Here is a 26,460-nt window from a genome sequence, read left to right on the forward strand (position 1 = left end):
AAAACTGAGCTGTATCCAGAGAGACAAGACCTTGCCATAGCATTTGTATTTCAAGCATACCTTACTGTAGGTATGACAGTATGCTAGCCTACATTTGAGATCTTTGGGCAGTCTGAATTAAAAAGCATTATCCATCTATGCTTCTGACAGAGGAAGTAATTTGGGGCAAATAAAAGCATTGCTGTTAAGTAGCCAGAACGATGTGTTAATAAAGCAGCAAAGTATTTTCACTGTGGTTAAAAAGTAAGCAAAGTCAGATTTTGAGGTATAGACACTAAAATGAGGAATTTGAAGATGATAATTAGTTTTAAAAATTAATATTTATTGAATACTTATTTGTACTGCGCACTTTCTCACAACATTTCTATGAGGTAGGAGTTATTATTATCCCCATTTACAGGAGGGGCACCTAAGGCATTGAGAGGTCAAGTAAGTTACCAAAATCTCAAGACAGAAAGTGACAGGGGAAAATTTGAATTCGCCTATCCCGACACTGGAATCTGTACTGCTGTGACCACTGCACAATATTATAAACAGATAAACCTCTAGAAATCATGAACAAGCACAATAAGGATTAATTATAAACCATAGTTCTCACTGAGTGAGTGGCTAAATAATAAAAAAAAAATCCTCCTGCTACCTAGTACTGGTAGATAAAATAGGGCATTTGAAAAATACATAGGTGACATACATACATAATACATAAACATATACAGGGAAAAACACAGAAACACAGGCAAAACTGAATTCCAGAATAATATGTATGGGAGCTGAAATGACAGCTAGCCTTGGGGAGACTGTCAGTTCTAATAAACAAGGGGGTCCTTGAGTCCATATATGGCAGGAAGCTAGAACCGAGACCCATGTATTAAGCTTAAACCCATAAAAGGCTTAGTGAAATCACAGAAAAAAATCTATGCATAAGGAGACAGGAAGGTAGTGTTTTTAGTCCAGTTTTACCTCCAGCTGGGAAAAAGTCCCCTGAGAATCTGTAACCATTGGTCTATATTTCATGCCAGAATTCAGCTGTCATAGGAAGGAGGGACAGAAAGGTGAAAAAGTCCTACCCTTGAAGGCCCACATGAACAAGGATTTTCTAAGACCGAGTAAGAATCAAAATTACAGAGAACTCCCACTTTGCCCCATAACAACCCAACATGGTACACAAAAGAACAGCAATCCACCTCCAGGGAAAAAGCAAAAATGTAGAGGCACACATTCTGTGCCATGGGCATTCACAAACAGATGAAAGCTGAAGACAAAACTAACACAGATTAAAAACACTCCAGAACTCTAACCCTCATTCTAAGCATCGACCCATGGCTAGATTAATTTAAAGTTTTTGGTCTTCTGAACTTTATCTGAGCAACAAAACCCAAACCCAGCGCATCTCATGATTAGGCTGACTCAAATCTCTGTACTAATGTCATGGTAGAAAAAGAGGAATGCTCATCTCCAGTAGTTAATACTGTTTAGCTCAGTCCCCATTGTTAGACCCATGATATCTGGCATTCAAGCAAATATTATGAGATACTTAAATAAGCAGGTAAAAAAATGTCTAAACATTCTCAGGAGACAAAGAAATTAACAGAAACAGACTCACAGAGGACATAAATGTTGGAAATATTAGACAAGAAATTTAACAATAACTGTGATTAAAATGTAAAAGAGTTACTGGAAAAGGTGGATAACAAGCCTAAAGAGAAGATCTTCATCAGAGAGATGAAATTATAAGAAAGAGTTAAATGGAAACACTAGAAATAAACAAATATGATGTCAAATCTAAATATTTCCTTTCATGGGCTGTATGTAGTGACTCAGCAGAACCAGACAGTTTTATAGAAGTTACCTAGACTGAAACTCAAAAAGAAAATGAAATAGATCTGAGAAACTCAGAGAACTTCAGAAAGAATACCAAGATGAACTCTCTCTCTCTCTCTATCTCTCTCTCTCTCTCTCTCTCTCTTTCTCTCTCGATGCAGGAAAAAAGCCTCTGTGGCCACTTATATTGATGACATCAAGGGTGACAGCCATAGATGACTATACTGGGCTCAAGTGGCAAGAAGCAAAGTCTGAGCTATGAGGAAGGAGATTAATCCTTTAAAAGTACCCAATCCATGACCAGCTATTCTGCAAATAACAGGTAAAAAGGGTAACTCCATTACAAAATTACTTTATTAGAAAAGTCAACTTTCTGCCAGAAAATGACAGATTGTTTTCCTCAATTTACATACAACCCCGAAATCTCTAGTTTCCTTGAATTTCAATTAAGACATAGATATACCAACAGCATTTTCTGAATTACAATTTAAAAAATCTGAATAACCACTCATGCATTGAAAAGAGTTCTAAAACAGAACTATAAAGACTTGGGGTCTAATATTCTGTTAAGTAGAATTTTCCCTGCTCTGTCAGAGAATACATGTTTTTAATAACTATACTTTCTCAGCTTATAATACATTTACTAATTTGTCTAGAAGTTTCAACCTAAGGATGTTCATGCCCAAGTAAACTTTGAGTGGATAAACACCAAAAAAATGATCACTCACATCCTTATTTTGTTAAAACAATACTGTCAACGTAAAGCAGACTTAGATGTCTTGAAGTATCTAGTAGGGTTTCCAAAGAATATAACAAACAGTAACTCAGACTTTCACAATGTAAGATTTCCTTATACGTATACCTCATATTCCACAAGATGACTGAAATTTCCCTTACAGTTTTAAAGGCAGTAAATGTGATATCCTATCCCACATTTCACTTAACATAGTAATCAAGAACAAGGATTTGGAAGTTAAATTGTCTGGGTTAAAATTCTGGCTCCACCATTTACTAGTTCAGTTATCTTACTAAATTTCAAATTATTAAATCACTCTGGGCCTCAATTTCTCATCTGTAAGATTGAATAATAATAATGTCAATTCATAGGAATTTGTGAGAATACAGGACACTTACAGCAGTACCTCATGAATATAAGAGCTTAACAGTATTTATCACAGTATGTTTGAGATATAGTCCCATGAAAAGACTAAAAGTGAGATGATAACATGAATAAATAATCATTTATAGGAAATGAATTCTCAGATATGAATTCTTGTTCAAGTTTTTCAAAGTGAGATAAATAAAAGGATAATAAAACCATTTGAAAAGTTGATATAGTTATTACACTATCAATGATAGCAATTGAAAAAAGATATCCACGAAGTGGCACAAATTATCAAGTTATAGTATCTTAAAAACAGGTAGAAATGCCCAGTAAAAATAAATACATTTAATAGCCAAAACTCCAAAGAGCCAAGGTGTCCATCAACAGGAGAATGCATGGTGATATAGTCATATGATGGAATATTACTCAGTAACAAAAAAAATAGGAATGTTATGCTTTGTGGAAGAAGCCTTACACAAGAGTACCTACAGTATGTTCTGTTTATATGAAGTTCTAGAACAGGCAAAACTAGCCTGTGGTGGAAGATAATCAGAATAATTTCCTACTGTGGAGTGAGAGTGGAGATTTACTGGGAAGGGACATAAGAGAACTTCCTGGATGTTAGTCATGTGCTGTATCTGTACCAAGTGTACATTTTTGTTGGAACTCATTGAATGGTATACTTAAGTCTTGTGTATTCCATTGTACATAAATTTTACCTCAAAAAAAAAAAATGGGGGACCTGGGTGGCTCAGTCGGTTAAGTGTCTTACTCTTGATTTCGGCTCAGGTCATGATCTCACAATTGTGGGAGCGAACCCTGCATTGGGTTCTGCACTGAACTCCACATGGAGCCTGCTTGGAATTCTCTCTCTCCCTCTCTCTCTGTTCCTCCCCCACTCTCTCTGTTTCTCTCTTTCTCAAAATAAATAAACATTAAAAAAAAGAAAGAAAAACAAACAAAAACAACTTAAGTTAATGATATGCATGCTGAAGCATTCGGGGTAGGGGGGGAGTATAACCGTATCTGCAACTTATGTTGAAAGGTAGAAACAGGATGAGTTGGAGGATGGATGGAGTGATAGATAAACATGTGATAAAGCAGCAAGAATAATAAACTGTCAATTGTAGAATCTAGGAGGTGGCAGTTATGTAGGTACTTACTTTAAAATCCTGTCAACTTTTCTCCATGTTTAATTACTTTCAAATAAAATCATTGAAAAATACTTTATGCTCCTTACCAACGCCTGGAGTTATTAACAATCACTCCATTATCTATTGAGAAAGTATCTGTTGGCAGTCCAGCTATGTTCCAGGCTCTAATTTTTACTGGATCACCCAGAGTCTTACTCAATGAGAACTCCTCTGAACATGGAATTCTTTTCTTCTGCAAGAAATAAACAAATATCTAATGTTTCCTTTATTCTTGCTGGTTGAAATATTTTTAAAATTATTGATTTGTCGGGGCGCCTGGGTGGCTCAGTCGGTTAAGCGTCCGACTTCAGCTCAGGTCACGATCTTGCGGTCCGTGAGTTCGAGCCCCGCGTCGAGCTCTGGGCTGATGGCTCAGAGCCTGGAGCCTGTTTCCGATTCTGTGTCTCCCTCTCTCTCTCTGCCCCTCCCCCGTTCATGCTCTGTCTCTCTCTGTCTCAAAAATAAATAAACTTAAAAAAAAAAAAAGATGCTGAGGATTCAACTCAGTTTAAAAAAAATTATTGATTTGTCATTAGGTATTATTTAATGACTCTAAAAAATAGAAAAAGCTGCAAGTTGGACAATGAAAGCATTTTACTGATCAAACAAGAAGCAAAGAACAAGACCCCATACTTCCAGCAATTCTTCCCTTCTTCATTTTTATTACCATCTTTTTCTCCACGATACCCCAACACATACTTTGCATGTTCAAAAAGAAACTCATGAAATATGAAACCACTACCTTGCACAACATACTCCAATCTTCTGTACATGTTTGTCGAAAGCCAGAAGTGAAAGCACCAAGATAGGCTATTACTCCTGCTGATACTAAGACGTCACCAGTCAAATTTTCATATATCACCTGAAGGTCATCTGCAGCTTGAGACCATCTGTGAGATCAACCAAAGGCAAAACAGCCTCACTATAGAGAATGATGGAAGACAGCATTTGAAAGGGTAAGGGGCTTCTAGTCCAAACTCTATAACAAAAAGTCATGAAATGTTGGACTTTTGCTTATCTCTACAAAATGAGGAGGCTAGGTTCCTTCTAGTTCTGACAATGCTATAATCCATATCTACGCAATATGAATGACAATCCACCTTTCATTATTAGATTACTAGGCATTTCTTGCAGAACTTGACCCTTCAGAATAAACAAGAACAAAAATAAAAACAGGCCAGCATTTTGTCTAATAATTTTCTCCGGGATGATTTGGTCTAGAAGCCCTGTTATTTGTTTCAGTATTTATTGTTAGTCTGTAAAACACAAAAACATTTGTAATTCATTACCAAAAAATACATTTAAGTTGTATACTATTGTTTAGGTATACTATTGTTTAAGTGGCATACTATTGTTAAGGTTGTTTTTTTTTTTTTCCGTTTAATGAAGCTTTACAGTAAAAAAGTGCATTTCAAAACCACCTAATCTGCACTACAAAATACTGTCAAAGGCCTATTACCTATCACGCAATTCATTCAACATATAGAATTAATAAGTGAGATAGTTGGCTGGTCAGTACGAATAAATAGATTAGAATAAAGCTAACTGGTTTAGTTAGATCAATCCAGTTATATCTTCTTTGAAATAAATTTCAAGAAAGTGAGCCATATGTCTACTACAAACATATTATAATAAAGTTTGAACACACATAAGATCGGAAAAAAATTATATAATGATGACCCATATACTCACCACTTAGATTAAAAGTGATCATTTTTAATCTAGCAAACCTTATTTTGCTGATTTAAAAAAAAGCATTTAGAAAGAAGTTGCAAACACCATCCTTGACATTAATATATTGTTTGGAGAAGCCTGGCCAAGTGCCTTGTAGAATGCCCCACATTCTAAACCAGCCATTTACAAATCAGTAATCATAATAAATACCCAAAGAAAGTAACATATACATGCCTGACTTTCTAAAATACTGTTCAAGTGCGCAGAAATCTGACCTTGATTTTTCTCCACCCAGTCCTCCAATTAGTTTTGAGGCTCTTTCTAGTTTCTTAGCGCAGAGTTCCACCTGATCTTCTAAACGAGCCTTTTCCTCAGTTTTCTCCATAAATGTTCTTTGTAAATTTTCCACATGATGTTCTACTTCTGCCAGTTCTGCTCTCTTCTGATTCAAAAGCTCCATGGTCTCAGCTAGGGACTTCTGAGCTTCTGCTAAGCGGGCTTTCTTAGGAGCTACTACCTGTTTGGGAACAATGCATGTAGGCACGATGTGTGCTATGTAAAACAGACACCTAAATAACCCTTTACAGATACTATGGGTTAAAAGTTGATTAATTATTATTAGAAATACATTTGTTACTTATAATAATAAATTATGCAAAATAAGCATTTTGCCTTAAATCTTATGTATTTTTTACCCAAATAAAGTAAAATATATTTATATGTCATATAAAACATATAAATCATTCTGGACTAGCAAATGATCATCTATAAAATAGATGAATTATTCTGGACCAACAATATGTTAGAATATGTAGCGAAACCAGTACAATACGTAGCAAAATGTCTCAAAAGAATGAGAAGTTGCCATTCAACTGTTGCCAAAAACACAGGAAAACACATGTAACGGAGATTATAAATATTTAAAATATATAAATATGCCTCTGTGTGTGTGGGGGGGGGGGGCATTTTCAAGTCTGTAGTCTTTTTCCCAGTTGGCTGAGGCATACATTTGCCTTGGAGGGATTAAGACTATGATAACAGGTACAAAGAGAAAGCAAGCCTTGATGTTCAGTTTCACTACCAAAACAAACTTTTCCTCAACAAGTTTTGAAAAGCCACACTTTATTGAGAGAAAGGGGATTTTCTAAGGTTCTTATCCTATTATGCTCATTAGTATATCAAGAATGGGGTTTGGCCAACTTGATCGTGGAGTGTATTTTAAACCATGGGGAAAAAGAATTTAGAAGATGACCAAAAAGACTATATGCCAGTTTGAAAGAAGGAAGTTCTGTATCTTCTGGTTCATTGCCATGAACAAAGCTGATGGCAAAGAGGGAGGGAGGAGGCAGGGATCAGACACCAAATGTCCTGTTTTCTCTCCTTTGGGCTGAAATCCCGGAATGTGTTAAATAAATAGAGAGAAAGCAGGCAGCTCCACTTTCTACTTTTGACTCCAGAGGAGACCTTCCTGAATATCTCCCTCCAACCCTTCCCTAACAACATGGGACAGCTGCATCAGAACTGAAATGGCAGTGTAGTGTAAATGCCTTGGCTTCTCTGCCTTATTCCACATGCCTTGGGAGATGGGTGGAGATGAGTTAGGTTGAGAGTTCAAAATTTGCAATGGGGACCTCTCCCCATGATGCTCAATGAAGAATATCCCAGATAAAACTAATTTCTTTTCCTTTGACAAGTCTACTCCCCTGAAACTAACAATCAAAATCCCTACCTCTCCACAGGCACATGTGTATGTTTCTAAATTGTGACAGCTTGATCATTTATTCTATACTCTGAGGTTATTCTAAACACTTGCTACCATGTATTTTTCCCTGACATTTTATTTGTATTTCCTGCTTCCCTCAGTAGAATTCTGCAAGCTACAGAGGGCAAGGCCAGTGTTTCCCTGGCCCTTTGCTAGCCAAAGTTACAAAGTGCTTTTAACCATTCTCCATAAAAGTTTCCCTATCAATGCATGCCATTGCTTCAGGGCAACTTTCCATGCTCTACCTCTTAACTTTACTGCATCTTCCTACTTTTGACCCCTTGAATCAGCTTTTTAATCTGCCACTTTGCCCTTGATGTTTTGTTTTCTTTGCTCCTGAAACTCTAATTCTTTTATGCCCTAAGTCTCTATAGCTATAGGTCAGTCTGGCCAATTCACCCCTGTTCCCACAGTGCTACCACTCACACTAGCCCTGGCAAGGTTATGTCACACACAAGTATTCTCTTAATCTACTAGATACTTAACATCTGGTGTTTGTGCTGTAGCAAGACAAATTCTTGCTGGTATCATTTCTAGAAACTTCTTAACTTGTCAATATAGGCATAGATTTTAATTTCTGGGAATATTTCAAGACAAAATGAATGTACTGATCCTCAAAATACCTTTGCAACTCTGTCATACACTTCCATAGCCATGATCCACTTACACAGACCCTCAGCAGCAGAAGAAGCTTTCGCAATCTTAGAAGGGTCAAATTCAGGGTTTGTTAGGTACTCGCCACGTATCTTCTGCATAACAGTCACCTATACAGCAAGCATTTAGATCTTAAAATTTCAACATGTATCATACAATCATAAGATGAAAAAATAATCATGCACAGCAAAAAATTGTGTAAGAAAGTTATGTTGTCTTTAAAAACCAAGGTCAAGTATTGTAGCAGAAACACAAGTCATATTTGTGAGCAAAATATGCAAGATTATAGACATCGAGGCAAGATGTTTCCTCTAAAAAAAGTTAAGACTTTTGGAGATTGGAAAGATATATGGAAAAAGGAGAAAAGAATAATTAGACATAAATAAATACAAGTTTGGATGGAAAAGTGCACTATACTTTTTTATCTCACATACACTTGTGTTTCAGATTTATTAAACTATTCTAAGAAGACAGAGACTTGTTTCATGTTAATAATACACTAAAATAGTAACTTATTAAATGACTTTCAATGGTCTGAAGCAGCAGTTTTATGCATTATGAGAATTCATAAGAAAGTCAATAATTCCTTCATTCTTTTAATCTTAAATATGGACCATCCTCTTATGTTTTATATAACATTGCATAATGTTAAAGATCTTATACATCTTGGCAAAGTTATACAAAAAAATCAATGAAACTCACTGGAATGTTGTCCTTGTCATATTCTCTCAACTCTCTTAAGAAATTCATATCTCCCAGAAGCTTTTTGCTAGGTCCCCAGTAATCTAATATCTATAAATAAAATTTATGGAAACGTATTAAATGTACAATTAAAGATGCTCAATATAAATTTTTCTTCTTGAAGTTTAAGCTGTATTATCCAGAGAAACCATACGCTTTCAAAATATCAACTTACATCTCTTTGGAAATAAAGAGACTCCTCTCTCCAAGAACATATTGAACATATCAAACATTTAAAATATGAACATGTATTTATACATTGAATTTATTATAAAAAAGTGAACATTTAAAGGGCAAATGATGCAATTATTTCTCTTTAGGAAATGTAAAAGCAACTAGCATAAACACCATCAGAATTTCATATAAGAAAATGTATTTTTTTTATTTCCAGTTTTGTTTTCCTTTACTCTTGATTCTTTCAAACCAGAAAAGTAGTGCTATTGACTGACAATTGTGTCCTCCCCCATCAAAATTCGTATGTTGAAACATAATCCCCAGCGTGATGGTATTTGGAGGTGGGATTGTGGGGAGGTGATTAGGTCACGAATGGGGTTAGTGTCCTTATAAAAGATTCCTCAGAAAGCTCCCTCCTACTTCTGCCATGTGAAAAGCAAACCATCTATAAAGCAGAAAGTGGGCCTTCCATCAGACACTGAATCTACTGGAGCCTTGGTCTCAGAATTCCCAGCCTCCAGAACTACGAGAAGTAAATATAAGCCACCCCAGTGTATGGTAATTTGTAAGAGCAGCCCAAATGGACTAAGACAGGTAGCAAACATTTTTCTTATAGATGACTGCCTCACCCACCTAGGCTCCCCAAGTGAGATAAAGAAGAGTAAGAAGGAAAAGATTACACATCACTCCGCCAGTTCTAGGATAAAGCACATAGTGCTTGTGCTGGCAAAGATGTTAAGTAAGTAGCTCACCATCCTTTTTCCTAATTCCAGAATCCTGATAGGTAGGGTTGTAAGTGTGTATATAAATGAGAATAACTTGGTAAAGTAAGAAGCTATTTATTTTCTATTATGCATGTACACACACATCCCAATTCCCCAATTCAGGAATTGAAACCTAGGTACTATAAATAAGCCTGAAAAGAAAATAAGTCCATAGATTTAGTTTAGGATGGATGTTATGCCTTCCTTTTTAAGGGCTATAACCTTGACTAATAATCATAATAACAACAGCTAACATATGGGGTGCCTGGGTGGCTCAGTCGGTTAAGTGTCTGACTTCGGCTCAGGTCAAGATCTCACAGTCCGTGAGTTCAAGCCCCATGTCGGGCTCTGTGCTGACCGCTCAGAGCCTGGAGCCTGCTTCAGATTCTGTGTCTTCCTCTCTCTCTGCCACTCCCCCACTCATACTCTCTCCAAAATAAAAACATTAAAAAAACCCAGCTAACATCTATTGCAAACTTATTGTTTATAAGGCTTTATACATAAGAACTTTATATTATCTATATGTATAATCTATATGTATCTACCTGTATTATAATCTGTATGTATCTATCCATATGTGTAATCGAATCCTCACATTAACTTTGTGCAGCAGGTACTATAATAATCCTCCAGCAGGTACTATAATAATTATGTACTATAATAATTACACAAAGGTTAATTAAGTATCTTGCCCAAGGTCACATGGCTGGCAGGACAGGATTTTTGAATACAGACATTCTGGTTGTAGAACACATGCTTTGAACAACTTCACTATATTGCTTAACTCAGCAGAATTGTTTGAATGCTCTGAAATAACACCTATGTGGTTATAGAGAAAGTTCCTGAGAATCTTAGCTGGAAACATTTCACAAATCTCAGTGTTTATTTAATCCCACCCTGTGATAGCAGGTAACGCTGCACAGACAGAAAAAGAAACAGAAGCAATTGGAAGCACATTTTTCTGAGGCTGTACTGCCTTCGCTTTACCCTGGAATACATGCAGATAGTGTTTTCCATACTTTCTTCTGAATCTGTCCAATCTGGAAAACGAGGTTTCTTTCCTGAACTGGATACTGTTGACATTTAATTTGACAATAGTTACTGCAAGGTGTTATGTATAATCATGAATATGATTTAGATTTGTGTCTAGTTATTACCTTGCCTCCAGTTCCTGAAGGATCTGAAATTTTTTCTGGTTTTATATCTTTCATGACACAGATAGCAGCCATAACTAATTTAACACCAGACGGAGGGTTCTTCATTGATTTCACAATTGTAATGTCAGCTGGCTAAATTGAAAGAGAACAGAGTACCCTCAGAGTACTTTATTTTTAAGTAACGAGAATTTAAAAAAATAATGTTGGAGAATAACATCAATTATGTTGGAAATTAATTGATTTACCGTAATTTCCAACAATTATGTTAGAACATAGCATTTTCATTTGAAATTATAACTGGTTTTGGCTTTGCATAATTATAAAATAATTAATAAAAGAGAATTTAAATTCAACACAGATTAAGACCAATGGTTCTCAAATGTTTGGGAGTTCATAGATCCTCATGAGAATATTGACACCTATGAAGCCTCCAGAAATATTTTTGCACGTATACAAAAAATTTGCATACAATCATATAACAAGCCCATACACTGAGCCCAGGTTAAGAACACTAAGTTAGATAAAGACTTAATTCTATATTTGCTTATATATTAGTTTTACCAAAAAACTGAAGTAGAGGTAGACCCTAATTTAAACTTGTTTTCTAAAAAGACATATATTGTTATGACAGACACAATAGATCCACATACATATCATCCATTCCAATATCCTTCTGACATTCTTTGCATTGCTGGAAAGCTAACAACTATATATATCTTAGTTCCTCATAAACTGGAGCTGTGGGTGGTCATTGGGTTCTGCCATAGATCACCTGAATGATACCAGAGTTCTGACTAAATAAACAGGGCGATGGGCAGGGTGTGAGGCACCTCGTTTGCTGATAGAGATTACAGTAGAGGCTCTGGAGTATGGCTCTGCAGGCTTCTGACTCAGAAGGATCGTTCCTCTGGTAGGCCATTTCAGTTTGTCTTTGGGAGTCATTCCTGGCAGTTCAGCCTTGGATCTCTTTCTTCAGCTCTTCCAATACTTGTGTAATCCATTTACAGAATTCTCTAAGGAATCCTTTAAGGAATCCCTGTCTGCTTGTATTAAATAGAGACAGTTCTCTACCCTGCAACTGCAACCTAACTCATATAGCCTGATACCAGGAACAGTACAAGGCTACAGACTCTCAGTTAAAAGGGAACCTAATATCAATGATATTAATCGGCGAGGTTTGAAGGCATCATGAATCCTCTGAGTTTCAGAGGATGGAGTGCTAAGAGTCCTTGGCACACAGTGATAAACAGTTACTTAAATTAATGCTCGTGGTCATCTAGAGTGAAGTGCCACCCACCGGAACAGAGCCACACCTAATGAAACAGGGACCTGTGACCTAGTTTGTCGATGAAACGCAAGGTAGTGAATTCAAATACTTGCCTTGAGTGTATCCAGGGCAGACAGGGCTGCTTCCAAGGCTGGAATTGCCTCAGCCAGGTCACTCTCACACTCGTTTTTCAGAGCTTGGGCTTCCTCAGCCTTGCCACTGGCTATCTCTTCATCTAATTTCACAAACTTTCTTTTTGCTTCCACTTGTGCAGACTCTATCTCAATAATCTAAAGAAAGAAAAAAACAAAGACAATTCCTCCAACATCCTATTGCTTTCTCCTTCCTAAAGGCAAAAGAATGTTTGGAGATTAGGGAATTCAACATATCATGTTGAAGGGCAGGAGGTCCCAGGATAGAATGAGGAGAAATGCGAATACATGGGACCTAATGGGATAATGGGCTTCCCGCTTCCTTTCAAAATCAACAGAACTCATGTGGGACTCCAGAAGATAGCCAGGCAGTAGAAAAGGGTAAGGCCCCTAAGATCTAGTGGTGTAGTGTCAAAAAATTAAGGCATATTTTCAAGGCTAATTTTACACATTTCAATTGTCATCTGACATCAATTTTTAAAAACTCACAATAGGGACACCTGGGTGGCTTCGTCGGTTAAGTGTCTGACTTCAGCTCAGGTCATGATCTCACGGTTCGTGGGTTCGAGTCCTGCATTGGGCTCTGTGCTGACAGCTCAGAGTCTGGAGCCTGCTTCAGATTCTGAGTCTCCCTCCCTCTCTGCTCCTCCCCTGCTCGTGCTCTGTCTCTCTCTCTCTCTCAAAAAATAAACATTAAAAATAAATAAAAAATTAAAAACTCAGGATACTCTACCTGCATCATATGTGCATTTTCAATTTTAGCTTCTTCCAATTTGGGCTGTAATTGAACAAGCTCCATTTTCATTTCTCCAACCTAAACAGACAATTTGTCATTAAGTTTTCATAGCTACAAGAGCTACGGAAGCTAACCACAAAAAATTGAAACATAAAGCGTATCATACAGCATTAGGGCCAGTGAACCTTAACTTTTTCCCTCACTTATTTATATGATAAACAAAGCCATGCCAGTTTTCTTCACAAGAGACTTTATCTTCCTCATGTATATGACAGAGCTGTGAGAGAATGCGGTTGTCATGGAAGAAATGCAGATAGAAAAAAGGTGGCAGGGTGGAGTGTCCCTATTATATGATGCATGGTATACAGTGCATATGAATCACCCAAACCTGTATTGCTTGCAGTGAACTAATGCTAGTAAGTATTACTAGCACTTGACTTATTTTAAAAAATCGTATATTTAATAAAACTTTATATTACAATAAAAAAAGGAAACTCAGACTCCCTGTATTCTCTCCAAATGCCAAAAAATTAAGAATAAAACAGGACTATTTAAGTCTGTATTTGAGTCTGGGAAACTTAGTGAATTTCTCTAAAACTGACTTTAACTCGTTTGTAAAATGAGGATCATTAGTGTCTACCTCACTGAGTGGTTATGAGGAATAACTGAAGGAATGTGTGTGAGGCACATAACACAATGCCTGGCACATAATGTATTCTTGATAAATTGTAACTCTTTGTTATTTATCATTTCTTATATTTCCCAATGAAAAATTATAATTATATATTACCGTTGTGAGCAGCTCATCAAATTTACCTGAGACTCGGCAAAAGCTAATTTGTCAAGCCCATTCACATATCGCTGTTTTGCTTCCATGACAGCTTGTCGCCTCTTAGTCAAAAGCTGTCGAAATGAGGCAATAAGTTCGAGGTAAGAAGTAGCAGTAACATAGTTATGCCGTCCTAACTGCTGCAAGAACCTAAGAGAGACAGATAACATATCTTACTCCAAAGTAATGAGCTGCACAGAGTAAGAAGTGCATTCAACAAAGCATCAACAACAAACCTATAAGAATAAAGGTTTTCATTCAGAAGCTGCTGAGTTCTTAAACTTTATAACATTCTAAGAATTCTCCACATAAGCATGCCCTGATTTCTTATCTGCAAAATATCAAATAGCAATGATGTATTTAAAAAGCACAAATCACCAAAGATGGGTATCAAAGGTGAGCAAGAACAAGAAAGATACAGGCCTTTTTATATGTGTCATAAGCTAGGAGGAACTAGCACTGTAAGGGAATCAAGATACTGTGTAAGGTAGGGAAGTGTCATAGGGAGAGGTGTTGCAGATAGGATAGCAAGGACGAGTCCCCATTCCTTGCACAAAGTGTTGTCACTTTGGCTGAGTGGAGTATGGCCAGAAGCGTAAAACTACTACACATAACACATGGAAACAATGGAAGCAACATTGTTTCATGGCAAGTACACAGAGTAGAGCCCACTGCTTGGTGCATCCGTCCAATCCAACCATGCCACGAGGCTGTATGATTCTGGATAGGCAATATACTATGAGCGCTTGGCTTTACATACTTTTGAAATGAGGGTGTCAGAGATGAACAGAGATGAAATAGATACTTCTGAGTTATCCACAGCCCACCACCCCTCTTCCCTTTTCTGAAAACTTCCATCCAGTGCTCCATCAGCAATGTTTGTTCTCTGAAACCTGCCACTTTAACCACAGCTGATTAGACTAGGGTTGGGCACTGGACACAAATGAGGCTTATCACATTTTGGGATAAATTTAGAACAGGGAGCTGGAAACAGCCAATCTGCCTGCCTGTTGGTGGAATTGCAAGAAGTAAACTTGAGAATCAAGAGGCAGACAATTTCCTCCACATGCAAGGAGATGTAGAAAACTCAGTCTGCCAAATACATATGATCTCATTTATATATTTATATGTGGAACCTAAAGAAGAAGAAGGAAGAGGAAGAGGAGGAGGAGGAGGAGAACTAGAACTCATAGACATGGAGAATAAACTAGTGGTTCCAGAGGCAGAGGGTAGGGGGTGGGCGAAATGGATGAATGTGGTCAAAAGATACAAACTTCCAATTACAACGGGGATGTCCTGTGCCCTATGGTAACTATGGTTAACAATACTGTATTATGTGTTTGAAACTTGCTAAGAGAGTAGATTTTAAAAGTTCTCATCACAAGAAAAAATTGAGAAGAATGTTAACTAAACTTATTATAGTAATAATTTCACATTATATACATATATCAAATCATTAGGCTGTACCTGTTAAATTTATATAATGTTATGTCAATAATGTCAATAAAACTGGAAAAAAGTCAAATAAATGCAAAAAAAAAAAAAGAAAAAGAAGGAAAATACAGTCTACAAAGAGAAAGAATCAGAAAAGGGAGGGAAAATAGGATGAGAAACAAAGAAAAGGTATTTCTGGGTTTAGGATGACTTTCTAACTCTTGTTTCCAGTATATCTGTGATCCAGCTGTATTCCTTTTCTTAAGCTTTGTGAGATACCCTTGTATCTTTATAATAAATTCTCCCCTTTTCCTTAAACCTAGATTAAGTAGTTTTCTATTCTATTGCAAACTGAGATCTTAATTAAATGATCAGAAATGTTTAGAAGACATAGAAATCCTATTGAAATTTTGAGCTTTTCACAGAGAGAGACATGTTAAGATATAAGGCATTATTGTCATTTTAAAATTTATTAATATTAACCTTTCTGAAAGATCCATAATGGTAGTGTGAAAGTGTTTGCAGATTGGAACTATCTCTCGTCTTTCAACCTCAGTAAGCTCCAACGTTTCTAAGAATTTCATAGCTACAAGTTCAAGGGCATCTTCAGGCCATGGCTAAAAACAAGAAAAAGAAAAACTTAAGACATTTAAGATGGGTAGTCCCACTCCAACTATGTAAATGTCTTCCTGGATTAAAAGAATTTGGGGTTAAGAAAATTAAAACCTTAATTGGAAAAATAGAATTAGGTGGACTGAGGTCACAACTAAATCTATGAAAGAGTTTATAATTAAAGAGCAAATATAAAGGAAGCGTCAATGGTATTTTACATAACAAGAATACATTACACTGCTTTCCTAACTCTTCCATTTGGACATCTAGTAGACATCCCAAAGTTAGCATGACAATGGCAGAGGCTGCTAGTTGCCCACCTAATACCTATCAGCTCTTTTTCCTAAGGACTCCAATTTTGTTCTAGATGGCAATAGGCCCAGCTAAAAGACCACATTGCCTAGATTCCCCTGCAATTCAGAGCAGATTAAGGCATATAAGCAGTTGTTGGGTGGGAACCTCAGGAAAGGCTCTTTAAAGGGTTATAGCTGGTATGTATCCCTTTTTAAAAAGGTTTTTATTTAAATTCCAATTAGTTAACGTACAGTGTAACATTAGCTTCAGGCGTACAATGTAGTGATTTAACACTTCCATACAACACCCAGTGCTCATCACAAGTGCACCCCTTAATCCCCATTGCCTATTTCACCCATTCCCCCCCCACCTCCCCTCTAATAACCATGTTTGTTCCCTATAATTAAGAGTCTGTTTCTTGGTTTGTCTCTTTTTTTCCCCTGTGCTCATTTGTTTCTTAAATTTCATATGAATGAAATTTTATGGTATTTGTTTTTCTCTTATTTCACTTAGCATAATACTCTCCAGCTCCATCCGTGTCATTGCAAATGGCAGATGTCATCCTTTTTGATGGCTGAGTAATATTCCATTGTGTATATGTACCACAGCTTCTTTATCCAATCATCAGTCAGTGGACACTTGGGCTGCTTCCATGCTTTGACTATTGTAGATAATGCTGCTATAAACATTGGGGTGCATGCACCCCTTCAAATCAGTATTTTTGTATCCTTTGGGAAAATACCTAGTAAGTACAATTACTGGATTATAGGGTAGTTCTATTTCTAACTTTTTGAGGAACCTCCATACTGTTTTCCAGAGTGGCTGCACTTGTTTGCATTCCCACCAACAGTGTAAGAGAGTTCCCCTTTATCCCCATCCTCACTAACGTCTGTTGTTTCCTGTGTTGTTAATTTTAGCCTTTCTGACAGGTGTAAAGTGTGTCGGTTTTGCCCTAACCTTCTATTATTCTATTTCTTTCCTGGGACACAGATGTGGAAGTTGGAGCTCCAGCAGCTACCTTAGACCCTAAGATGAATTTGAGGGTAGAAACCACATGTTAAGGATAGTAAAGAAGAAAGAACCTTAGATTCTGATGACTTTGTCAAGCCATAAAAGCCCAGTCTTCTTACCTTCAGATTTTTTTCTATGAGAGAGAAAAACTTCATACGTTTAGTTTGGGTTTCTGTTATTAGCAGTCCATCATAATTCCTGTTATGACTTCCAGAGCTGAACTTTTGATTTTCTTCCCCCCAAATTTGCTTCTTCTCCAGACTTCCCGGTCTCAGTGAAAGGATTCCTCTGCTTTTCCTGGAACATGCCACCTGTGTTCCTGCGTCTGGGCCTTGGGTTTTGCTATTCCCTCTGACTAGAACCCTCCTCACCTAGACCTTGATGTGGTTCTCCGTCATATCTCTGCAGAAAGGCCAACTTATTAGGAAGGTCTTCCCAGAGCACTCATTGTAAAACACCACTCCTTTCCTCATTTCTCTCTTCCTGGTCCTGAGTTTTCTTCTTAGCACTTAAAAGTACACAACATAAATTTTTTTGTCCATTTGTTCATTGTCTGTTTCCCCTGACCACTAAAATGTAAAATCCATGAAAGGACTTTTTCTCCCTGCCATTATCTTCAGTACCTAAGACAGCACCTGTCAATGATTCCAAATATTATTCAATGAAATAATTTATGCTAAATGAGCAATTAATTTTTACTTGCTCATTAGAGTATTTTCCAAATTTCATTTAGATTCAACAAGATGCTTGTAATTATTTTCCTTTGTGTCAGACAATATTCATTTTAAGGTCAATTTTTCTCAGTGTCTGGCCCTCCATTCTAGTGAAATTCAAACTTTTTTGACCTAGTACACCATTAGTAAAAAAAGTTTTAAACACACACTGCCAGTATATGCAAGTTTACTAACAGATTGTATTCATGTTATACTAACAAATTTTTCAAAGAGGCTTCTAAAGATTATAGAGATCAGTGAATTTTTGTAAAATGCCAGAGTAAGTGAATGTCATAGGAGTCATACATCACTGAAAACATTACAAAGGTTTATCTTTGTGTTCTGGGTGCTTTTTTTTTTAATTATCCTGCTAATCATGAAAGTTTAATAAGTATCTGTACTAGTTAGAATATTTATGGCCACAGTGACAGAAACCAGTCTTACTGTGTCTTCAAAGGGAATGTATCATTGTATATAATAAGAAGTCTAGAAGTAGAGTACTTCCAGAGCTGCTTAATTTAGAAGCTCAGTCATATCAAGGATCCAGTTCTTTCCAGCCTTTTGCTTTACCATTGTCCATGCACTTTGTTTTATGCTTGGGCTTGCCCCATCTTGGTGGCAAGAGGACTGTTGCAGCTATGGACATTACATCCTCAAACAACAAGTTTGAGAGATAGAAAAGGCCCTTTTCCTACCATGTAACACTTCTTATAGTGAAGAGTTATACTTTTCTTACGCTAATCCCCAAAGCTTCCCAACAGACTTGAATTCAGGATCCATTGGCAAGGAGTAGGTCATGAATAGGCTCATGTATAAACCAATCAACAGTAGGAGGCATGAGAGCACCAAAAATGACTTGGACGAGCCAGAAATCAATCCCTGTGATACATGACTACATGGAGGGTGATTTTCCAGACAAAATCAGAATTCTATAGACAAGGATAGAGTGGGTAGAAAATGGCTACTGACAGGAAAACATCATGAGCTAATATTGCAAGGTATGATACGCCCTGGGGATAAGATTTGTTGTTTAAACAGTCAGTATAAATCCATATTTTAAACAGCCTTTTTAAATTTGTTCTAACCAATATCTTGTCAGATCTTGTTAAGTAGTCACTGCTTTTGCCTCAAGATGTGGTTGACACAGAACTCAAGCTAGCTCACGCTGGTTTATGCCATTTTCTTAAATCCATTTAGATCTTCATTATATTACATCTTCAATTTTCAGTTTATCACAGGGATCCCTCAGGGCACCTTACATACTATCTATGACATATGGTCATCTGACATACAAACTGAGTAGGAGTAGACTGTTAATCCATATAAAATATTTCATACAAAAATGAATGAATATTCCAGTAATTCCTTCCCTTATCATCTGAATTTCTTTGGTACCCCTGGTAAGTACACATGCTACTTTGAGACTAAAGATCTAGCCAGGGCTCCTGGGTGCCTCAGTTGGCTAAGCGTCTGCCTCTTGATTTTTGGCTCAGGCCATGATCTCATGCTTTGTGAGTTCGAGCCTCTGTTTGGGATTCTCTCTCCCCTTCTCTCTCTGTTCCTTCCCCCCATTTGTGTGCTCTCTCTCAAAAAAAAAAAAAAAAAAAAAAAAAAAAAAAAAAAGATCTAGCCAAAAATTCAATGCTGTCCTGAGCTATGGGACACATAGTGGTTTATACTCACTTCCTGAACTTCACAGACCCCGGCCCCAGACAATGCCATTAGCATCATTGTGACACAGATCCTCTATCCCCCACTGTTTCACTGCAAAACCTTTATTCCTCTGTTATCCACCTAAATTCCCTTATCTATTTGCAACTCCCAGCTCCCTCTTTTAAAAAAATTTTCTCAACAGCTATGAATCGCTTATAATAGAATACAAAGTCTATGGTTATGACAAAGATATTCAGAAGTAGCCAACTATCCTTATAAGATTTCACGAAAGAAAAATTTATGGTTGGACAGAGTTGGGTTGGTTTTTGGCTGCTTAATGGATATAATATTAAGATACAGTTTACATAAATCAAAATTGTTTCACACAACTTTTATTATTGTGTAAACACTAAAATATCCACTAGCTGAACATATGTACAGTCCTCAAAAGGGAAAAACTAGTTGGGGTGCCTGGGTGGCTCAGTCGGTTAAGCATCCAGCTTTGGCTCAGGTCATGAATGATCTCCTGGACTGGGGTTCAAGCCCCGCATTGGGCTCTGTGCTGATAGCTCAGAGCCTGGAGACTGCTTTGGATTCTGTGTCTTTCTCTCATTCTGCCCCTCCCCCACTTGTGCTCTGTCTCTCAAAACTGAATAAACATTAAAAAATATATTTAAAAAAAAATTTTTTTTAACATTTATTTATTTTTGAGACAGATAGAGACAGAGCATGAGCAGGTGAGGGTCAGAGAGAGAGGGAGACACAGAATCCGAAACAGGCTCCAGGCTCTGAGCTGTCAGCCCAGAGCCCGATGCGGGGCTCGAACTCACGGACCGTGAGATCATGACCTGAGCCGAAGTTGGACGCCCAACCGACTGAGCCACCCAGGTGCCCACAAAAAATATTTTAAAAAACAAGGCAGAACTAGTTTTGCAACTGATAAATAGGTAAAAGAGAATAAAGCAAATTAGCACCAGAAATTTATTTTTAATTATTTTAATGTTTATTTTTGAGAGAGAGACAGACAGAGACAGAGCACATATGGGGGAGGGGCAGAGAGAGGGAGACACAATCTGAGTCAGGCTCCGGGCTCTGAGCTGTCAGCACAGAGCCCAACACAGGGCTGGAACCCACAGGCCCTGAGATCATGACCTGAGCCGAAGTTGGACACTCAACCAACTGAACCACCCACATGCCGAAAGAAACTTTAACTTTTTTAATGTTTTATTTATTTTTAAGACATAGAGCCAGAGCATGAGTGGGGAGGGGCAGAGAGAGAGGAAGACACAGAATCTGAAGCAGGCTCCAGGCTCTGAACTGTCAGCACAGAGCCCAACGCGGAGCTTGAACTCATAAACTATGAGATCATGACCTGAGCCGAAGTTGGACGCTTAACCAACTGAGCAACTCAGGCGCCCCCAAAGAAATTTATTTTTAAAAGAAATTATCCAGGATACCTGGTGGCTCAGTTGGTTGAGTGTCCAACTTCAGCTCAGGTCATGATATTGCAGTTGATGAGTTCAAGCCCCACGTTGGGCTCTGTGCTGACAGCTCAGAGCCTGGAGCCTGCTTCACATTCTGTGCCTCCCTCTCTTTCTGTCCCTCCCCTGCTCATGCTCTGTCTCAAAAATAAATATAAACATTTAAAATTAATTAATTAATTAATTAATTAATTAAAATAAATTATCCAGGGTCAATCTACAGTCCACATTCTTTTGGGCATAAAACAATTAAATAGAAGATACCATGAGCTACTATTATTTTTTTTAACATAATTTATTATCAAGCTGGTTTCCATACAACACCCGGTGCATGAGCTACTATTCTCAAGAGCATAAGTACTTTATGGTCTTACACAGGCAGTGACAACCTGCCTTAAGGTTAAGTGAAGTGGCAGCCTTCATCATTTGCTGCTGGCTTGACTGAAATGGCCACTCAGTTGGTCTTCCTGTATCTTGTTTTGCCCTATTCCAAACCATCCCATATAGCCTCCAAGTATTTGGATTTTCTTCCTCTAAATATGTTAGCTAAATATATGTTAATGCCCCCATAATGTCTTTGGTGCAAAACCAAATTCCTAGGCACATTCACAAATTCCATATGACTTGGCACCAACTCAAAGCTCCAGCTTAACTCCTGCTATCCTCAGTGCCAGTCACCTGTACCAAACTATATGCATTTGCCCAAATGAGACATGCCCGCCTCACTGTTCTACCTTTGCACTTACTATACCCTTGTGATGGTTAGTTTTAAGTGTCAATTTTACTATGGGCCACCAGGTGCCCAGATATCTGGTCAAACATTACACTGGATATTTCTATGAAGTGTGCTTTAGGATGAGTTTAATATTCAAATTAATAGACTAAGTAAAGCAGACTACCCTCCCTCATGTGAATGGATCTCATCTAATCAATTGAAGGTCTGAAGATAATAAAAATACTGAACATTCCTACACCCCCCAGAATAAGGGGAACTCCTTCTGCCCGACTGCCTTCAGTTTTTTCCTGCCTTTGGACTCCAATGGAAACATTGGCTCTTCCTGGGTCTCAAGCCTGCTGGCCTTCAGACTGGAACTTACACCATTAGTTCTCTTGGGTCTCCAGCTTGCTGGCTGCAGATGTTCAAACTTGTCAGCCTCCATAATCATGTGAGCCAGTTACTCATAATAAATACATGTATAGATAGATATAGATATCAATGTCAACAGATATAGATCTACCTATATATCTTTTTAGACATATATACGTGTGTGTGTGTGTGTGTGTGTGTGTGTGTGTGTGTGTGTGTAATACATTCTTTTGGTTACTAATACACTCCTCCTCTATGTATTTCATTTTCATAGTTTAGGGATTCACCGTCTTAATAAGTACATCTTTTCCATACCAAGGTTATAGCTCTTTTATATGATTGTGATGACTCCTTTACCAACTGCCTTTTCTATCTTCCAGTCTAGAATATGAGCTCCTTGTGGGGATCATGTAGACTTATCAGTCCCTGGCACCGAGCACTATGCCTGTCATTAGAGCAAGCAATCAAGAAACAAACATGTGCTGAATGTGTATCAATAGAGGTTGAGTAAGATTTCAGAAAAATTCTAAAAGATTTAGTTGCCCATTCCCCCCACCCCTCTGCCCCCAAATTACAAACCTGAAACCAGTCAATGGTACAGCAATTGATGAGGGATGGGAACTGTCTCAAGCGATTCCGAAAAGCATCTCCAATGGGGCTAAAGGCCACTACAACATGAAGATTATCTTTGCAGCGATTCACAAAGAATGCAAACAGGGCCAAGGGACTGAGTTCATAGTGTTTACTGCCAGCCTGAGCTACAGGACGAACACCCTAGGGAAATAAAAACCTTGTAAACAAAACCAGACAATCTGATAATGAGATTAATAACTACCGGAATGTTAAGAATTTTTATTATTCCCCTTGTAAATATCTTTAAATTTTTTATATCAATAAAGTGACTTTGATATAGTTTGTACTTCTTCCAACTCCATAATTCTATAATTTGAAAATAAATATCTGTCAAGAATTTAACTTATAAAGGTACTCACAAAAAGTTCACCATGATATATGTATAGGACTATAATTCAACATTGCTTCTAAGAGGAAAAACCTAAACAACTGAAGTGTCCAGTTAAAAACATTATAAAGCATTCATAGGTTGTAAATTTTATACAACTGTTAAATGAAGTGCATTGATGAATGTGCTATGGCAAGATCAGCAAGATAAAATAAGTGAAAAGAAAATAAGTTATGCAACAGTGTGTAATGTGATCTTTGTTAAAAGAATACATAGGTGCATGTGTGAGTACATACACACCTGTTTATGAAAGTAATCACAGAAACTATTAACAATAGTTACTTTTGGTGAGATGGACTTAAGGGGGAGTATGAGAAGAAAACTTTCACTTTTTGTTTTGGACTTTTTTTTGGTTTGTATCATTCTTTTTTTTCATTGTGGACATTTTTATGCTATTTGAACTCTAACTTTATTCTTACAACATTGTTATATTTAAAAAATGTTAACAGGGTTGTCTGATAATGAGATTATGGGGGACTTTTAACTTTCTTTATCTCTACACGACGTTGGGCATCATCGTCCCAAAACCAAACTTCTTGAATTCAGGTCACAGCCTGCAGTTTATTACCTATGTGCCCTTCGGGAAGGTTATTTAGCCTCTCTGTAACCTAATTTCCTCATCTGTAAAATGGGCAAAAGAGTACCTATATCAGAGGGTTGTTGAAGGATCAATTGAGTTATTACACATGAACACATGCAATAGTTCTTGCTGCATAGTTAAGTGGCTGTTAGCTTTTACTTCATATCCTGCCTTTCTCCTTGTTCAGAGCACAAAAAAATTTCATAGTCAATAAATTATCTTATAAATAGATTTAAAAAATGTTTTGATAGCAGATATAAGGAATGGTCACAATGATCATATAAGTTCTGTTGCTACTGCAAGGAATTGATTTCTCAAAGAATTCTCTATTGTAGATATGTTCTGCTTTATGGGATATCTATCTTCATGGAAAATTATAAATTGACTCTGTATATACATTATGAGAGTAATTCTCAAATTATGATTATTATGATCAGTGTTAGTCTACGAAATTATGTTCAGGTGGTCTACCTGCATTAAGTCTGAGTTCATACTCGAGATGCAAATAGAGAAAGGTAATATATGGTTGTAACTGCAGAACAAAAGTTTGTGAAAAGAGCTAGGATGGTAATTTAAGTATGGGGGTTATTTACATAGAAATAATGGTTAATGCTTCTAGGTAGGTAAGCTGTCTGTAGGAGAATAGTCCCCCCCCCCCCCCCCGCCCCACACACATATATTTTGTGAACAGGACTGATTCAGGGGTGTAAGAAAATGAGCAGCTACTGAAAAAATTAGATAAATGGAGTAAAATTTCACAACAGTCAAGGGAAAGTAGAATTGAAACATATGTTCACACAAAAACCTGCACACAAAGGTTTATAGCAGCTTCATTTGTAATTGCCCAAACTTGGAAGCAAACAAGATGTCCTCCAATAGGTAAACGGATAAATAAACTGTGATACTTTCAATCAATGGAATACCATTCAGTGATAAAAAAATAAATGAGCTATCAAGCCATAAAAAGATATGGAAGAACCTTAAATGCAGACTGTTAACTGAAAGAAGCCAATCTAAAAAAGCTACATACTGTATGATTCCAACTATGTAACATTCTGGAAAAGCTAAAATTATGGAGACCATAAAAAAGAGCAGAGGTTGGTAGGGGTCCAGGGGAGGAAGAGAGACATAAATAGGTGGAACTCATTGCATTTTTATGTCAGGGAACCTATTCTGTATGACACTTAATGGTGAATACACATCAAGATTCATTTGTCAAAACCCATAGAATGTACAACACAAAGAGTGAACCTCAGTGTAAGCTAAAGAATAGATCTCACGGTTTGTGAGATCAAGCCCTGTGTCAGGCTCTATCAGAACATGGAGACTGCTTGGGAGACTCTCTCTCTCCCTCTCTCTCTGCCCAACCCCTACGTGTGCTCTCTCTAAGTATATAAAAATAAAAACTTAAGAGAATAATGAATTACATCAAATATGAATGAGAATTGTAAAAAGGAAATGAGAAAATATCACTAAATGTGGCAAATAAGAAGTCCCTGTTTTGGGGCATCTGGTGACAGAGTCCATTAAGAGTCTGAATCTTGATCTCGGCTCAGGTCATAATCTCACTGTTCATGCGTTCAAACCCCACACTGGGCTCTGTGCTGATGGCACGGAGCCTATTTGGGATCCTGTCTCTCCTTCTCTCTGCCCCTCCCCTGCTTGTGCTTGCTCTCTCTCTCAAAATAAACAAACTTAAAAAAAATTTTTTTTAAGAAGTCACTGTTTTATTCAGGAAGACACTGAAATAATTTAATTCTGCAAGGAAGGCAAATAGAACAGTGGAAAAAATAGTCTGGAAAGGAGGTCTGAGGCTGGAACTCTATTGCTGAAGTCAGAGACATGTGCTGAGTACTATAAAAGGTATTCTCTAAGAGGATCAAGTCCAAGCCATACAGGCCAGTTATCAGAAGTGAGGTTTAAACTAAAATCTTTGTCAGAGGGATAAAGTAAGCAGAGCCTAAGACGTAGTCTTCAAAGGGGGATGTACAGGATAGTACAGAGTATAGAAAGAAATTATAGAACTTCTTTCATATTACCTTTTCAACTTAATTTTTCTAATAAGTTTATTTATTTTGAGAGTGTGTGTGTGTGTGTGTGTTCATGTGCATGCACACATGCGCTCAAGTGAGTGGGAGAGGGGCAGAGAGAGAGGGAGAGAGAGAGTCCCAAGCAGGCTCCACACTGTCAGTGCAGACCCCAACATGGGGCTCAAACTCATGAACCATGAGGTCATGAACTGAGCCAAAACCAAGAGTCAGACACTTAACTGACTGAACCACCCAGGTGCCCCTTACCTTTTCTATTTTAAAAGGTCAGCATAAAGCAAAGAGAAACAGGGATGTATTTCAGTACTCTTGAATTCTAACTATGGCTACTTCTTTGTGGATGAATTGATATGATGTTCCTAGACTTGGAATGTGAAGGAAAGAAGTTCTTAAGGTCACTGCTGGATCATACCACAAAAAAACACTGAAGCAGCAATTCTTATTAAAATAACACCAGCATTCTTCACAGAGCTAGAACAAACAATCCTAAAATTTGT

At 37.4% G+C, this 26,460-nt stretch overlaps 1 protein-coding gene across 11 annotated transcripts in view; it reads right to left on the reverse strand.

Moving 5' to 3' along the window:
- Positions 1 to 26,460, reverse strand: part of DNAH12 (dynein axonemal heavy chain 12) — a 208,735-nt gene that overhangs the window by 62,344 nt on the left and 119,931 nt on the right. For 10 of the 11 annotated variants that reach the window (XM_042929731.1, XM_042929732.1, XM_042929729.1 and 7 more), the window contains 11 exons: positions 22,894 to 23,088; positions 15,947 to 16,080; positions 14,017 to 14,179; positions 13,198 to 13,278; positions 12,426 to 12,602; positions 11,046 to 11,177; positions 8,912 to 9,001; positions 8,179 to 8,319; positions 6,069 to 6,310; positions 4,859 to 5,009; positions 4,167 to 4,312 (listed from right to left, as the gene is read on the reverse strand). In XM_042929731.1, coding sequence (XP_042785665.1) covers positions 4,167 to 4,312; positions 4,859 to 5,009; positions 6,069 to 6,310; positions 8,179 to 8,319; positions 8,912 to 9,001; positions 11,046 to 11,177; positions 12,426 to 12,602; positions 13,198 to 13,278; positions 14,017 to 14,179; positions 15,947 to 16,080; positions 22,894 to 23,088 — 1,652 coding nt within the window. The remainder of the gene's footprint in view (positions 1 to 4,166; positions 4,313 to 4,858; positions 5,010 to 6,068; positions 6,311 to 8,178; positions 8,320 to 8,911; positions 9,002 to 11,045; positions 11,178 to 12,425; positions 12,603 to 13,197; positions 13,279 to 14,016; positions 14,180 to 15,946; positions 16,081 to 22,893; positions 23,089 to 26,460) is intronic. The other variant, XM_042929730.1, reaches the window with a different exon arrangement.

Source organism: Panthera leo, chromosome A2 (genome assembly GCF_018350215.1).
Source record: "Panthera leo isolate Ple1 chromosome A2, P.leo_Ple1_pat1.1, whole genome shotgun sequence".
In the NCBI taxonomy this organism is placed as follows: Eukaryota; Metazoa; Chordata; class Mammalia; order Carnivora; family Felidae; genus Panthera; species Panthera leo.